This window comes from Diadema setosum, chromosome 21 (assembly GCF_964275005.1).
Source record: "Diadema setosum chromosome 21, eeDiaSeto1, whole genome shotgun sequence".
NCBI lineage: Eukaryota > Metazoa > Echinodermata > Echinoidea > Diadematoida > Diadematidae > Diadema > Diadema setosum.
This window is the reverse complement of record NC_092705.1, coordinates 4,547,633-4,564,437: the sequence shown is the minus strand read 5'-3', so window position 1 is coordinate 4,564,437 and position 16,805 is coordinate 4,547,633. Positions and strand designations below refer to the sequence as shown.

Here is a 16,805-nt window from a genome sequence, read left to right as displayed (position 1 = left end):
AAGACACACAAAACACACACAGTTTCAAGTATGTACATAATTATCAAAAATACACACCATTGGTATTTCATATAAATGTTGTTGGAATTGTAACATACGCCAACTTGTTACAAGATGGGATTTTTTTTTCCCCCTCCCCAGGTGATCGATAACGGCGAACTTCCAGATAACTGGAGACATCTTGGGCTGGAGATGGTTGTTACATTATCTGAGACGGCAGCTGCCATGCTGAGGAGATACCCACAGTACATCAAGCATGTTGGTGAGTTAGAAAAAACAAACAACAAATGACAAACAACAACAGCAAGGACAATGACAATGACAATGGCAACATTAAAATGAACAATGACAACAACTAAACAAAGACACGGACAACAACACTGATGACAACTGCAATGATGACAACAACAATAACAATGACAACGTCAACAACCACAACTACAAGCACCACAACAGCAACAACAACAACCACAGCAAGTACCACAACCACAACAACAGAAAAGAATACTGTCTGTAGTCCCAAATGTCTCTATTGATGTAGATTCTTTTGTTAGGGCTTGTCTTGCCATAGACCATCTCTACATTTTTACTTACCAAAACCACAGTCATGGTCTTCATCAACTTTTTGCTGTATAGTTTGAGTGCATACTTGATGCAAACGTGTGAAGAATTGTGAAAAAGGAGTGAAAAACAGTTAAGAGAAGTGTAGTGAGTGACAAATTAAGAAGAACACCAGGGAATGTCTTTGATCATAAAAGCTATTATTTGCTTGTCTATGTAAGCAAGCAGAGAAAATTGTGAAGCACTTGAAATTTTTTGTTCAATAACATTACATTCATCTTCGTTATATTCCCCCCCCCCCCCCAGCATACTTCACAATTCTATTCTGTAATCATATTGGATCATATTCAAGATATGATTACACCATCTACTGGCAGGAACCATTGGCTGCCCCTTCGTTAAGATGACTGATATTTGCTATTTCACAGTTCCGCTCATGATGAAGATGATGACTGACCTGGAGGATGACCCAGAGTGGGCGCTGTCCGATGAGATCGAGGACGACGACAGTGACAGCAACGCCGTGGCCGGGGAGAGCGCCCTCGACCGGTTTGCTTGCGGCATCGGCGGGAAGACGATGCTGCCGCACATCATCGCCATCGTGCCCAGCTTGCTCCAGAATGGTGAGGGGCAGTTAATTTCTTGTTTGATTGAAACAAACCTATTGTTATTCCACACCATACTAAACCCTTTATGTACCCAGCCACTTAGTTTATAGTAATGATTATAATGATAGTTGATATTTTTAGAACGCCTTTTCCACTGGATACAAAGCGTTATGAGATGTCACCCCTGATCGCCATAGGAGATCAAATATATACAAATTACCAGGCAGAGACAGTACATGTCCAGTGCATATATCGGGACATCAAAATAAGTAGGTCTTCAAATTTTGTTTGAAGTGATCCAGTGTTGATGATGATTTCAGAAGAGGAGGGAGCTTATTCCACAGCCTGGGAGCAGTAGAGGAGAAAGCTGCATCGCCAGCTAATTCGTTGGTGCATGGTTGAGTGAAGGTAAATGATGATGAAAGACAAGTGCGCCTAGAGTGAGATTGTTGTACCAGACACTCCCTAATGTACTCTGGAACTGTTTTGTTGACTACTTTGTAGACCAGTAGGAGAAGTTTGAAGGATATTCTTGATTCAAGGACAAGTTCACCTTTATATACCTGTCAATTGAGAGAAGGCAGCAATGCTAATAGAACACATTAATGAAAGTTTGATGAAAATCGGACAATCCATTCGAAAGTCATGAATTTTGCTTCAACCAGCTGTAAGATGAGTGTCATGTTTTTGATATTCTGATTTTGTTTGTCTTATGATTGATTTATCTCATACTTTGAATGATAAAATCAGAGGACTGGAAGTCGCGGCACGCGGCCCTCATGGCGATTTCAGCGGTTGGCGAGGGATGCCACAACCAGATGGAAGCAGTTCTGGAGAAGGTCGTCGATTCCGTCCTGCCGTTTCTCTGCAAGGAGGAGGTAAGCCTCGAAATGTCTGTCTCAAAATTCCATGGTACCACTGCGGCTGCTATTTGACAGAAGACAATAGAGGAAAATAAATAAATAAATAAAATGTTAAGAATTGTAAGTACGGTTTATGATTGTATCGTAAACCTGTTGTCTGATTTGAAAATGCAGCTCAAATTTTTGTGGGAATAATCATAAGTTATGATTCCCATGTAAATTTTTTTTGGGGAAAAAAGTGCATTTACCTGTGCTTATCGTATAACAGTCCTGTATATACAGATGGTTGCTTATTTGCAAGTCAACTGATAATGGTTGAGTAGTTTCATATCTGTTCAGGTATACATAGTGAAACAGGCTTTGTCACTGAAATTAAAGAAATAAATCTGTTCTCCTGAGATTTTTACTTTTGCCCATGAATAAGTGTTATTTAAGACGATGTTTAAAGAAATTCCAATGACTGCTTCTTAATGAAAATTGCCTGAAAGAGAGTGTATCACAACAGTTAAGGAAATACATGATCTTACGTATTGGATTGAAGATGAGCATTTTGTGATTTTTGTCTCATCAGCACCCGCGAGTCAGATATGCTGCCTGCAATGCGCTGGGTCAGATGGCGACAGACTTTGCTCCAGTCTTTGAAGTGAAGTTCCATGCAAAGGTGATTTGGAGTCCATATTTTGGTCCATCTGTCTGTCCAGTGTCTCCCTTGTGATGTCCTTTTGTGACCTCTCGAAAGTGCCAAGTGTGAATATTCATTCTCGTGTTGCATATGAGTATGTGTAGAACATGATGAGGTAGAATAAGAATGAACACTAAACATGTTATCAGTACTTTTGTATTTGAGAACAATTCCCTTACATAGTACTAGCACATTTTCATAGTCTTTCAGTCTTTTCTCATCGCAATGCCTCTGCCCCCAAAGTTTTATATGTCACAGAGTCTTTCTGTCAGCCGTACATCGATTTGTGTCTTTCTGTTCTAACCTTGCATAGGCACATCAGTATACCGAAAAAAAAGAATGCTCTGAATAACTTTTTTTTAACATCATACTTTTATTTTTATTTCAGTTCACAAGCTGTTGATCTCAGACTTTTTTGTAAGTTTTTCTCTGTCGAGACATTTGGGAAATTGACGTATTCGCCACATATGTAGTGAGCATGAAACGCAGAAAACAATTTTGTGAGTGTTTAAATTTTCAATCAAGATCCACAGTAGCCAAAGGAGAAGTGAGTATGCTCCTTTTGAATAAACAAAATCGGCAATTTCCCACTTTTGAGATGATGTACTTTTGTTGCAGGAAGCCAATATATTGGCATATTATTTTCATAAACATCTGTCGACCCTCTAACTTTGCAAAACTGAAAATGCTTCTTACTCTGTTTTTTTTTATGGCAATTTTAGGTCATCCCCGGACTGCTCCAGGTCCTCCAGGATTACTCCAACCCACGGGTGCAAGCCCACGCCGGGGCAGCCCTGGTCAACTTCAGCGAAGACTGCCCCAAGTCCATCCTCCAGCCGTACCTCGAGCCGATCTTGAGTCAGATAGGCCAGGTCATCAGGTCCAAGATGGAAGAGGTGAGAAGAGTTTTTTTTTTTTTCTTTGTTTGTCTTTTATTTTGTCAGAGATAAGCTTGGCATGAGAGAATGTGAGCAGGTAATGATGTGAACAAATGGGCGTCTCTAAGGATTGAAGAAGCAGGCCCTGAATGTCATCAGATTTGGGTCTAGGTCACCTTTTTGAGGGGTCACACCGTTTAAAGGAGCATAAGTGAGTAACAAAATATTGTGGCTGTGAATGGTTTGATTTTGGAAGGGGCATTCCGACCAGTGGAAGGAGCATGGTGAAAAATTGCTGATGGCCGGTGGGTATTTTGAGTACTGAAGAAGGTATTACGGCTACACGGGTGTGGTTAGAAATGATGGTGATATGGATGCATAAGTGTTAGTTGTGAGAAATTGAGAATATCTGGTCACACAGGCATGGTGTGAGGTTCGCCCCAGGTGACAAGCATTCATCAGCAAACAGTATCAAGCATGCACCTTGTTCCAAACAAAGACGGAGAAGAAAATTGCACCCCTATGCCCCTTTTATGCATGTATTATTCATTCTACTTTCCTTAATGAGCAGTGATAATGATAATGATGATGATCAATGGCATATCATATATTGACATCACTCTGTCATCATCTTTTTTTGTGTGTGTGCAAATATTAACCAATTCAGTCGAAATATATTCTCTCAGTCTATACCGTATGTCCCCTCCCCAAAAAAACAAACAAACAAACAAAAAACCAAATTTGCAACGGAACCCTCCACAACGATAACTTTAGAAATAGTGAATCAATCCAAATACAGTTTAAGGGTTTGAAACTATAACTTGTTACCTACATCTTACAAAAAAACCCATCCAATTTGCTCCAGTGGTCAAAGAAAAATGTGGATCTTTGTAGAGCATGTCAGGAATCCCTTCCCTCCATGTTCTGTCCATTGTGTTCACACATTAATGTGCAGTTCCAAGAACATCCCAAGTGCTAAACGTGGATAAAACAGACCCATGACATGCTTTACAGCGATCCACATTTCTGTGTGACCACTTAACCAAACTGAATGGGGTTTTCTGCAAAATATAGGTGAGTTGTTATATTTTTAGACCCTGAATTAGCATTCAGAGAGTTTAATTATATTGAAAGTTATCAATGCAGAAATCCACTTGTTAGTTTTTTTGGGACATCACATACTGTGCATTCTATCTGACTCCACCATCTTCTTCCCCTTGACAGCTGGTCCAGAGGGGCACCAAACTGGTCTTGGAACAGATGGTGACGACCCTGGCTGCCGTGGCGGACACCACCGAGGAGCAGTTCCTGCCCTTCTACGACCACTTCATGCCCAGTCTCAAGCACATCGTGCAGAACGCCACGGCCAAGGAGTACCGGCTGCTGAGGGGAAAGACGATAGAGTGCATCAGCCTCATCGGTCTGGCCGTGGGAACCCAGAAGGTGAGGGTTGCTCTGCGGTAGATTCTGTGGGCGTGTCATCTGTTTTGTACTCCTGCCGAGATTGTAGTGGTTGTAGCTGGCATTTGCAGGTCTCTGGTGGCAGTCTCTCTCCTTATCTGTTACGCCTTCTTTGCATCGAGAGACCTGTAAGTGAGGTGCTGTTTAGGAAGAACATATCTGTAAATTCAGAATCTGTAAATTTTGCTAGAGTTTGATTGGTTGATTAACCTCATATTCTGCATATGCTACCATTCATAGATACATGTATGTGCAAACTCCCATTAGCAGAGATGCCAGCTGTTACTTTTCTGCAGTGTCTAGTACCAGTTTTGGGTTTTTTTTTTTGTCTAAAATACTGCAGGTGTCGTGGAAAATACTATTTTTTAAACCAAAAAATATGCCTTCCAGCCCTCAGAATGCTACAATGCCCTTTTCAGGGCTGGTACCCTTGCACTAGTGGTTAAATGGTGTTGGACTTTATTTCACTAGTACAAAATCAATTTTCAGTGTCCCTCAGTGCATGAAGTGTTGGCTGACCATACTTGTTTGTATCGGAATTCATAGCAAAACTCATTGTTTTAAGATTTGCAACTTATTCAAGTTTTCAACTTTTCCACAGTTCATGCAAGATGCAAACGACGTCATGGACCTTCTGCTCAGAACACAGACGGACACCAGCGACCTCGAGGACGACGACCCACAGATCTCCTACATGATCTCGGCCTGGGCGAGAATGTGCAAGCTGCTAGGCCCCAGCTTCCAGAGTTATCTCCCCGTTGTCATGGGGCCGCTCCTCAAGACCGCATCACTCAAACCAGAAGTGGCTCTTCTTGATTGTGAGTGCTATTTCTGAACCCTTCCTTCCTTTTCTCATTGTTATACTTATCCTCTGCCTTGGAGACCCTTTAATAGTCTGTTAGCTTAATGTGTTGATGATGATGGTGAGGGTGATGGTGGTGATGATGATGTCGACCACAATGATGACGATGATGATGACAATGATGGTGGTGATGATAACGGCGATGATGACGGCAATGATGATGATGATGATGATGATTATGGATGATGATGATTTATACACCCGATGATCGAATGAGACTTCCAACTTCCGGCAGTGCATACAAATTTTACCTACATTTCACAAAGGATAACCAAATGAAGAAAAGACCAACTTACACACAAGAATGCAAGATGGCATAGTGAATGAAAACAGGAGGAAATTTGGTTATTTCATTATGCATTACCATAAGGTCAAATAGTTAATTTGCAGATTTGAGACATGCTATGCCAGTGATGCCCATTGCTCTCTCCACCTGAAGTTGGATAATTTAGGCTTTCTTAGAAGTGATACTTTTTCAGAGTGGAAGAGATTTATGGAGGTCTGGTAGTGGCCTCTACCATTATGGCTTTGAGGAAAAAAGTGCTTCACTCCTGAATTTTTCATGGCCACCAACAAATCTTTGTTCTTTTTGTCTTCCACAGCTGAGGATGCCAAGACGATTAGTGAGGAAGAGGGATGGCAGTTTGTGAATCTTGGAGACCAGGTAAGTTTTTGACCATCTCGAAATCCTTCTGTCTTCCAACAGTAGATTTCCTGCATATCCTAGCTCTGTAGTAATGATGATGATAACAGTAATGATAATGATGATAATAATAATAATAACAACAACAATGATAATTCACATTTATAAAACCATTATTATTATCAGTAATTCTCTATGTGCTAAAAGTAGTTATCCTCTGTGCTTATCCTCAATATCAAATACCAGTTACTGAAAAACATTTATTTAGTACTTCATTTTCCATCGTAAGATTAACACTGTGCAATCATACAATATGTAAGTTTTCTCCTTTCCTGTATTGCAGTTCATGTAGATTTTTAATGTGATGATTTGAGAACTGAGTAATAACTTTTTTAACCTTGGTAGTGTGTGGTGTTATATGTACATGGCAAAGCAGTTACTGCGTGAAAAGGCAACTGAAGTACAGAGTAAACGTCCAAGTTTGGCTATTCACAATCATCTGAAATTTGTACCTTCAATCTCCTTTGATCTCTGTTTGATCTGAAGCTTTATCTTATCCATCATGCAATATGCCTGTGCTGAGTCTTAAATGATACACCTGTCTCTTAAAAAAAAACAACAAAAAAACAAAAAAAAAACAACAACAACAAAATAACACAAAAACAATTCAAAGAGAAAGAATGGAAGAAAAGCACAGTCCTAAAAATTCCCAAGTTCTTCAGTTTGGATGAAGTTTGCCTTGCTTATGTGTTTCCCCCCCCCCCCCACTTTTCTCCTCGACAGCAAAGCTTTGGAATCAAGACAGCAGGCCTGGAAGACAAGAGCACAGCCTGCCAGATGCTGGTGTGCTACGCCAGAGAGCTCAAGGAGGCGTTTGCCGACTACACCGACCAGGTCGTCGAGATCATGGTTCCACTGCTGAAGTTCTATTTTCATGATGATATCCTTTCCATCAATTCATTTTCATTTTGATGATGAATACACATACTTACATAAGTATAAATATTGTCGTCTATACAGTGCATAACCCCCCCCCCCCCCAAAAAAAAAAAAAAAAAAATGGTAATCCAGCTTTGGAGGGCTACTATTTCTTAATTGTCAGCTATGGAGAGCGCAATGTTGGTTGTAAGGAAAGGGAAACTCTCCTTCTTTTTGTTCATACCTAGTTATTTGACAAATGTCATGCATGACTGAGCCCATGAACTTAAAGGACAACAATGACAAATTGCACTTTTTCCAGGTTTGAATGTCACACGAAGAAACAATGAATGCACTGTCAATGCGTAGAGCTCTCTTGCTAACTTTGTAAGCTGGGCTAGGGAGCTGCACACCCACATATAGATGTGTGATGGATAATATGATGGATAGTTGTATCTTCCTTGACGGCTGGTCGCACTTGTCAGGTATACAGCGTCAGAGTCCCTGCCCCTCCTCCTGGAGTGTGCCAAGATCAAAGGGGAGCAGTACCTGGTGGAGAAGTGGAAGTACATCTACCCAGAGCTCCTGAAGGCCATCCAGACCGAACCGGAGGTGGACATCCTACAGCAGCACATGGGGTCCTTGGCAAAGGTAAGTTTTGCTTGTGTTGTCCTTTTTGAACCCCTCTTGATGACTTCTCCTTCCTCTGTCAGTATCTTTCTCGATGTTTCTCTCTTTATTTTTTTTTTTTCAAACACATTTTTTGTTTTAAAATCAGCCTTTTTTTTTCTTCAAAATCCTCTGTAGTGATGTGTGTCCTTTTATTGTCAAACTGTCACTCATCATATGCTCAAGAACTTGTATTTAAAAACAAGCAAGCTGTGCTGCTATGCTAATCTTTAGAGGTCTGTTCGGTTAATCTGGGAGATTATTATGAGTTGCAATCCAAGCATCATACAGACATGATGATAAGTAACCTGTACTCTAACCCTATCACTCGCTGGTATTTAACGGGGGTTTATAGTTCTTGGGGGTATAAATTGTCTTGATATGGTCAAAAGAAAAGAAAAAAAACTGAGAGCAGAGTTGAATCAAGATCACTTTTAACCCACTGAGGACGAGTCACGAGTATACTCAGGCAGGTGTCTATGGGAAATGTGTGTTGTAGCAAAGTCAGTCTGTCCTCAACGGGTTAATACGAGGAATATGCCCCATGTGCAAAGACCAGCATACTATCTTTTCCACTATGATGAGAGAGTTGTCATTATTCCATCTCGAAATGGGTAAGGATTTAGTGATGAGATTTCTGTGCTTCTCGATTTGGCCTGATGATGGCTTGGCTTTCTATCCCGCAGTGCATCGAATTCCTTGGCAGAGGGTCGCTGAACGCCAATCAGATGCAAGAGGTCGCCACAACCCTCAACGACATGTTTGAGTCACACTTCAAACGGCAGGAGGAGAGACAAGGTAGGGTGTGATGAGGAAGAAAGGAAGTTGGACGAAATTTCTTCATGCTTTAGGAAAGAGAGAAGTCAAACAGAAAAGCTTGATTTCTTTGCTACGTTTACCTTGTGAGGGAGCTGAGATGTCACTTGTGGGGGGTCTCTTCCAGATCCTCAAAAAACAAAAGAAGACAAATACTCTTCTATATGATTTGATGTCATTGACAGCAGTAAGAATTATAATGTGATTATAGCGACATGATAAATAAGGAAATATCAGTTTAGAGTTCTCTATGACTTGAAATACAAATCATAACATTGGACTACTTCTCAAAAATTGGATAACGGGCGAGGGCTTCTTGATAGTTTAGTGACATTGAAATGGGTCTCTATTGAAAAATAATTTTGCTTCTATGAGCTTCCTCCTAAATGAACAATTTTTAAGTTCTTTTGAAAGGCTGTTGTGGTTCAGTGGATAAGACAATGGAGTTGTCGGATAAGATACCATGCTGTAAATCCTAGATCTATGGTTTAAGTCCCCTGTCTGTGGCAGTTGTACTCCTAGGCTAGATGTGCTTTCCTCACTGCGTAATCCTTTGAAGGGAGCTTCGCCGTCAGTACTGCGGTTGCTTGCTTCCAAGCATCCGTTCTTTCCTTGGCAGTCATGTTACAAGGAAACAAACCATCACGCAGTCAGTCATAGCAGGCAAAGGATACTGATGGTAGTTAAAGGACAAGTTCACCTTCATAAACATAAGGATTGAGAGAATGCAGCAATATTAGTAGAACACATCAGTGAAAGTTTGAGGAAAATTGGACAATCGATGCAAAAGTTATGAATTTTTAAAATTTTTGTGTTGGAACCGCTGGATGAGGAGACTACTAAGGCTCGTGATGTCATATGAGTACAGCTGTATAAAGAAAATGTAAAGAAAATTCAACATATTTTCACTTTTTTTCGCATAATAAAAGAGCACTTGACTTGCCTCTTTCTGAAGGCAATGGGAATAATATTACCCATAACTTATGTCAGTAACGAGTCGAGGGAATGTGTACTTTTTTTCAAAAGATGAAATTTTGTGAAATTCTCTTTATATTTTCCTTATATTGTTGTACGCATGTGACATCATACACTGCAGTAGTCTTCTCATCCAGCGGTGACTGCACAAAAACTTCAAAAATTCATAACTTTTGAACGGATTGTCCAATTTTCCTCAAACTTTCTTTGATGTGTTCTACTAATATTGCTGCATTCTCTCAATCCTTATGTTTATGAAGGTGAACTTGTCCTTTAAAGGACAAATCAAACCATGTTCATGACTACTTTGGTATACAGTTAATACTGTCTGCTATCTCAAAAAAAATATTGGAGAGTTGAATTCTGGACAAAGGCTTATTTTGTGTGATGCAGAATGATCCTAACACCATAGTTTGACACTATGTTTTCGATCTTTCTCCCAATTTGACAGAGCAAAGGAAAGATGAAGACTATGACGATGTGGTCGAGGAAGGCTTGCAAGATGAGGTGAGAGTTCATACTCGGCCTTCATAATAGTTTGGCACCCCATTTAGACATGACGTATGGAGTGCTCATGAAGCACTCAAAACTCGGTATGAACAGACATTCGAGCCCTGAAGCACTCTACAGTTAAGCCCCTTGCAAGGCTACGCTCAGGAGCACTCCTAAAGTGCTGTAAATACAGTATTAACGGTCACCAAGGTTTAGAGTGCTCAGGAAGTTGTATGTTTGAATTCCCTGTAGTATTGAAGGTTACCATGACAATTATGCCTCTCTTCACATGTGATCTCGGGCATCGAAGTGCTTCAGGAGACCTGTTGGCCCAACTTTGTGTATAAATGTTGTATGAAGATGGCACAAAACATAGGCCTGTTGATAGTGTCAATACATATGCAATAATCCTATGAAGCTGAAAAAAAAAAAAAATTGAATGAGAATATGCAGGTAAAATATGAAAGTCTACAACCTTAAACGGCGTAGATATCTTGAATTTGATGAAACATGTGCCATGAAATGATGCCTTGAGCCAGATTTACACTTTTTTAGATCAGTGATAATTATGTATTTGTGATTGTTAGAGGTTTAAGAGTTAACTCTTTTTAATTTTAGCCAGGCTAGATTTAGGGTTAACTCTTTGAGATCAGTGACATTTTATTTTCGTTTTTTGCTTGGTGAAGAGATATTAAAAAAGATATAATACTGGAACAGTTGTGAGTTTTCTCCAAACATTTTCTGTTCTCTGGCTCTCGTAGGATGAGGACGATGTGTATTTACTCAGCAAGATCTCTGACATCTTGCACTCTGTCATGGGCACACATGCGGACACAGCGCTGCCCCTCTTCGAGATGCTCCTGCCAAACATTGTGAGATTACTGGTAAGTACTAATTGGTTTCCTTTGACAAATGTGTCCTTCGTATTTGTTACTTTTGTTCCGCTAAACACATGCACTGTCTTGTGCAAAGGGTGTGGACTGAAAATATGTTAGATTATTTGTTCATCGATTAATGCTGTAGGACATTCCTATCATGTCATTCTATGCAAAGTGGTTCTTCGAAAGAAATGTTTTTCATCATAAATGATTCATTCTTGTGCATTGTACATTTTATAGTTTGACCAAGTTTTATGAAGCCGTTTCTTTGCTGTTTAAATGTCATACACAAGATCAGTATGGTTCAGTATGACGACGTACTAATGAAAGATCTGTTTGTCTTTTGCAGCCCCAAGACAAACCCTGGACAGACAGACAATGGGCGATCTGCATGTTTGATGATGTCATCGAGTTCTGTGGACCTGTGAGTATTTCTTTACGTGACTTCCTGGTTGAGTAATTACATGCTACGATGTGGTCCATGCCCACCTGATTAGTCCCAGCTATAAGCTTTTGTGTGGTTGACAGACTGGCAAGGCCCCCCACTCCTAGTATGTTATTCCTACTGAGCGCCTCACTTTACACTCTGTTTGCCTTTCAGCTTGCCTTCAAGTACAAGGACTACTTCCTGGGACCCATGCTGCAAAACCTGGCCGATCGGAGTCCTGAAGTTCGTCAAGCCGCCGCGTATGGTTGTGGGGTTCTAGGCAAGTTTGGAGGGCCGCAGTTTGTGCCAGCATGTCTAGGTAAGTTGACTGAACTCTCAGTGACCTTTGGATGTATTGAGAAATTGTTGTTTGTGTACCTTGTTGCACTGGAAGATCCAGCAAAAACTGATAGTAGGACAGCTCATCGTGATCGAATCAGAGTTGAAGCTGACACTAGGCTGAAAGCAGGAGAAACTTGAGATTGAGATTACGTCAAAGTTGAGGTTTAAAGTTGGTCAGATGTATTGACTAAGAGGTTGTCATATTAGAGATCATAAGTGTCTCAGATTCAAAGTAAGAGTTTGTATGCTAGACATGAGTGAGATTTTAGGTCAGGAGCTTGTTGAATTTGGAGCAAGAGTTGAGAGTTGGTTAGCTTTGAGACTGAATGTAAATCAGAATTGAGAAGAAGACTAACTTGGTTTTGAAGCAAGATTCATCAGGATTTTTAGATAGTACTTCGCATTATTTACAGCAAGATTTAGATTTGCTTCTGAGAGTGAATCCAAATACAGAGCAGAAGTGAGTCAGTGTTGGGCAAGAGTGAACGTGTGATTTACTTGAGACTGAAGATAAGTCAGATATTGGTAGTTGTAACAAGAAAATGATGCATAGACTAGAATATTTGATGCATGTTGAGAAGCAGAAAATTGGATGACCCCTCTTCTCTCCCTTCCACACTCACTATAAACAGAGGCCATCCCGATTCTGACCAAAGTCATCATGGAGACGGGGTCCAGGGAGAAGGACAACCTGGCGGCAACGGAGAACGCCATCTCCGCGGTAACCAAGATCGTCCAGCACAACCAGAACAGCCTCAACATGGAGGAGATCCTGCCCGTCTGGTTCCAGTGGCTGCCGGTATCCGAGGACCGGGAGGAGGCGGCATACATATACAATTTCCTCTGCGACCTCGTGCAGTCGTGAGTTATCTTTACTGACGGTACCGATGATATACTGTAATACGAGAAATGTTCGCGTGCATTTTATTTTCGTGAATTTCGTGAGAGCCAAGATTCGCAAAATCAAAATGCATGCGAAAGTTCCGTCTACATTATATATGCATTGAATGTTAGAGGCAACTAGCGAAAATTTCATGTTCTGAAAAATGCCATCGGCTCCAATTTGCGAAAATTTCATGCCGCAAGAATATTGTGTTTTACAGTAATCATTGATGATGGTTGATTCATTCATTTATTTCATTTCAGCACGGTACAAGCATTGGCCAGGGCTGTTCTACAGCATGTTTGTGCACAGCTAAAAACCAAATATATGATATTAGATATTGTTGTAGAAAATTGTATAAAATGACCATACATAATGCTTGTGATATCCAGGATAAAATGGTGGTAATGATGATACTCAAATCATCACTGTAATCAAAGCAGTTGGAATGCATCTGCTCTTTTTTTTTTTTTTGAAGTGCTTTTCCATGACATATGATTGTACTCCAAAGTGCTTTTGGTATAGGAATGATAATGTACCAAATTGTAGTGTAGACACATTTATGTAAAAAGTGGATGAATTAGCGTATCAACAGTTTCCTTGTATTCTGAGTGCTTAAGATATTTATCACTCGCCCTGAACCTAAGGTTGGAATGAAGGTTTATGTTCCTCCAGAGTCTATGCTAATATATTTAGATAGTCTGCAGAACTAGTTTCCCACTTTTGTAGTGTCATTATGTGCCCATCTTCAGTCTACATCATGAACTGCTATCTCATCCTATTTTGCATGTTTCTTATGAGCCGTCATAAGTGCATAAATTTCCCTTTGGCCTTAAAAAATTTATTTTTTGTTTGGATATGAAGTCCAGGAAATGTGCTAAAGTAGTTATTGATGAGTACATGAATGTGGAATGCCTAAAGCTTGTATGAACCCAACTAAGAGTCTGCTGTGACTAATATTTATGTGTGTTCTCTTCGCTTCCTATGTCATTTAATTCAAGAAATAATGCCATCATTTTGGGAGCAAACAACTCCAACCTCCCCAACATCCTAGCCGTCATCGCAGAGGCCTTCGCTCGGGAGGCGCTGAGCGAGAGCGAGGAGGTCTTCCGGAGGTGTAGCGGCATCGTCCGTGAGGTGCAGGTGGGTGACACTGGAAGACAAGATGTAGATGATTGAAGAAGAAGAAAAAGAAAAAAGGCAGAAAGGGCAGTTAATGTTTTTGCCGTGTATTGCATTTGACTATATTCAGTGTCATTTGATGCTGCCAATGACATGCTTGCATTCAGCCAAGCACTGTCTGCTCTTAGATAAAAAATGGTGTGAAATTTAATGCTGTTTCGTCAAAGATGGAAAAAAAAAAACATAATTATTTCAATAGTAATGGCGTAATGTCAATGATAATGGTAGGGCCCTGTAGCATTGCAGTAGCAACACTTAAGAGGTTACCCTGGAAAAAAAAAAGACCATATAGTTAATATTATTGAAAAGTCAGACATCATGAAAAACTGCTCCAGAAAAAGTCTTAAATATTTTGACTTTGTTGTTCATTCGCAATCTTTAATCTTTAATCTTTCTCATGTACCATAGTTATATGCTCGTTCATCATAATATAATGATAATCCCATGCAATCATACATAATCTGTCGTAAAACTGAAATTGCCCTCAGTTCTGTGTCATTATCAGAGTTATTCTTTTCAAGTCACCTTAGATGTAAAACTTGATAATGATGTCAATTCTTAGTTCTTCGCTATGAATGGAAAGTTGAAAGAGTCATGAATCACACCATTCCTGCCTTTATATCTCAGCTATTCAATGAAGTCATTGAATGTCCCATTCAGTGAACTTAGCCTTTGCAACACGTGCTGGTCAAAAAAAGCACATATTTTGGTGGCTAAATATCCTGATAAGAAGTGAAATGGGAAAAGATGATAGCACCAGAGGCTCGCCTTCTCAGGATGAGTTGGGTTATCTCTCCGTCACGTCCGTCTGCCATCTTCTGGTTGTCTCTTTCTCACACCCTCATACGTCATCGTCTTTTCTCGCAGAGCAACGCCGAACTCTGGTCGCTGTGTTTACCCCACCTCACTGAGGAGCACCAGGAGGCCCTTGTTTCTGCGCTTCAGATGACAGCTTCGTAAATTTGTCAATGAGGGTGCCCCCATCTCCTGACGAAAACAACAACGAAAAATGGAGAAAAGTTTCAATCTTCTGTCAGGCGAGTGCGTGGTCGACTGTCCAGGTTTTATTTTCTTTTCTTTTTTGTGTGAATCCTGAGAACTGAGAAATACTCTGGGACGCATGTTCTGCCGTGGAACGGCGGGAGATGCTGGACGCGATGCGAGAAGAAAGCTGGATACACTCCGGATCCTGTGTGATTAGACAATACACTTTCTGTGCTCTGCAGACGAGACGAGTTCAGAGGTGATCGTGCCATTTGGAAGAAAAATCAAGCAGCAACTTTTTACCTTTGCACAATGTAGGGACCTGTATGCTAACGTCTACCATCTTTGCAGTAATGTTGGAACATTGCCTCGCCAAGTTTACAGAGTGACTTTTAGTAGTAGAACACCATATCACTGTCGGTAAATGTACAGCACTCGGAAAATATATCAAATCAAACTGCAGTCCGTGATCAGGAAACTGGGTGTGAGGTATGCAAAGTAAAATGTTGTTATTAAATTTTTATTTAAACATTTACTAATCCTTAAATAATTGGTACATGAATGACCATGTAATATTGTATTATACATGAGGTCATACACAGTACATGTGTTTTGTTTTCTCTTTAAAGCAAAATCTTTTGCTTCAATGGATCTCGTAATATATGGCAAAATGTAAGATTAAAAAAGGATAGAAAGGCATTATGTACAGTCCTGAAGCCCAACAGGTAAGAAAAGAATAAATATTCTAACCATTCAGGGATTCGAGACTTCATAGGGTCTTTGTTGGGGGGAAGAAAATCAGAGAAAATGTTGCAATAAGTTCATCATTATGCATTGTATTCTGGCCAACTGTGATCATATGATAAGATGGTTAAATGTGTATGCTTTTATCTATACGGCAGTGTACTTTTGAGCAAATCAGCTATGATGTTTAGATGCAGGAGAGCATGTGGGAGACTGGCCATATATTTAATGACATAGTGGTTATTGTGAAGTGCAAGGGGAATGTGCTTCATAAAAGCAAAAGGTTTCTGACATCAAAGCATTCCTTGACTGAATCAAATCCAAACAACAGGGTGTATATTTGAGGTGCATATTTCTTGATTTTAAGTTTCCAACAACTGAAGTGATTAGGGGACTTGAGTTTAATTAGGATTTGTTTTTCATATATCACAATAAAATAGATATCGCTGGGGAAAAATTAAAATCCGCAAAATGCAGTTTGAAACATAGAAACTAATTATAAAAGTAGATGAAATGATACATGAATAAATTGATATGATAAGGGTTATATTTGAATAGGGATAGAACCATAGCTTAAGTCCGTGATGGATAAAACTGTAGAAATATGTTGCACAGTTAAACCAAAGAGTTGAGTTACATTCACTCCAGCACATAAATAGGCTAACTTGCCAACTTGTTCGGTTTTCTATGTATGGAAACATATTAACGAAAGACTTGGCGACTGACAATCAGTGCTTTGTATTGCTGTAAGTTTAAAGAGGTGAGTAGAATAATGTTTCAAGTTTATGGATATTTTTCCATCTCCCTGAAGACTTCACGCATCAAGCTCTTTAAACTCAGCAGTTCCTTCTGAAGACATGGTCCTTTGAATCAATTTTTAGCGTACATCAGCTTGCTGCTGTTTCAGACATGCCGTAGGCAAGCTTCCAGTTTGTTA

General features: G+C 40.0%; 1 protein-coding gene across 1 annotated transcript in view; it reads left to right on the top strand.

Moving 5' to 3' along the window:
- LOC140244950 (importin-5-like) overlaps positions 1-16,248 on the top strand; it is a 41,429-nt gene extending 25,181 nt beyond the window's left edge. Inside the window, exons 8-25 of the mRNA XM_072324558.1 lie at positions 142-262; positions 990-1,184; positions 1,920-2,047; positions 2,604-2,693; positions 3,437-3,610; positions 4,817-5,035; positions 5,655-5,871; positions 6,518-6,579; positions 7,342-7,498; positions 7,955-8,127; positions 8,832-8,943; positions 10,388-10,443; positions 11,190-11,312; positions 11,656-11,730; positions 11,908-12,052; positions 12,708-12,936; positions 13,960-14,101; positions 15,008-16,248. Coding sequence (XP_072180659.1) covers positions 142-262; positions 990-1,184; positions 1,920-2,047; positions 2,604-2,693; positions 3,437-3,610; positions 4,817-5,035; positions 5,655-5,871; positions 6,518-6,579; positions 7,342-7,498; positions 7,955-8,127; positions 8,832-8,943; positions 10,388-10,443; positions 11,190-11,312; positions 11,656-11,730; positions 11,908-12,052; positions 12,708-12,936; positions 13,960-14,101; positions 15,008-15,100 — 2,511 coding nt within the window. The 3' untranslated portion in view covers positions 15,101-16,248. The remainder of the gene's footprint in view (positions 1-141; positions 263-989; positions 1,185-1,919; positions 2,048-2,603; positions 2,694-3,436; positions 3,611-4,816; positions 5,036-5,654; positions 5,872-6,517; positions 6,580-7,341; positions 7,499-7,954; positions 8,128-8,831; positions 8,944-10,387; positions 10,444-11,189; positions 11,313-11,655; positions 11,731-11,907; positions 12,053-12,707; positions 12,937-13,959; positions 14,102-15,007) is intronic.
- The last annotated feature ends 557 nt before the right edge of the window (positions 16,249-16,805 follow it).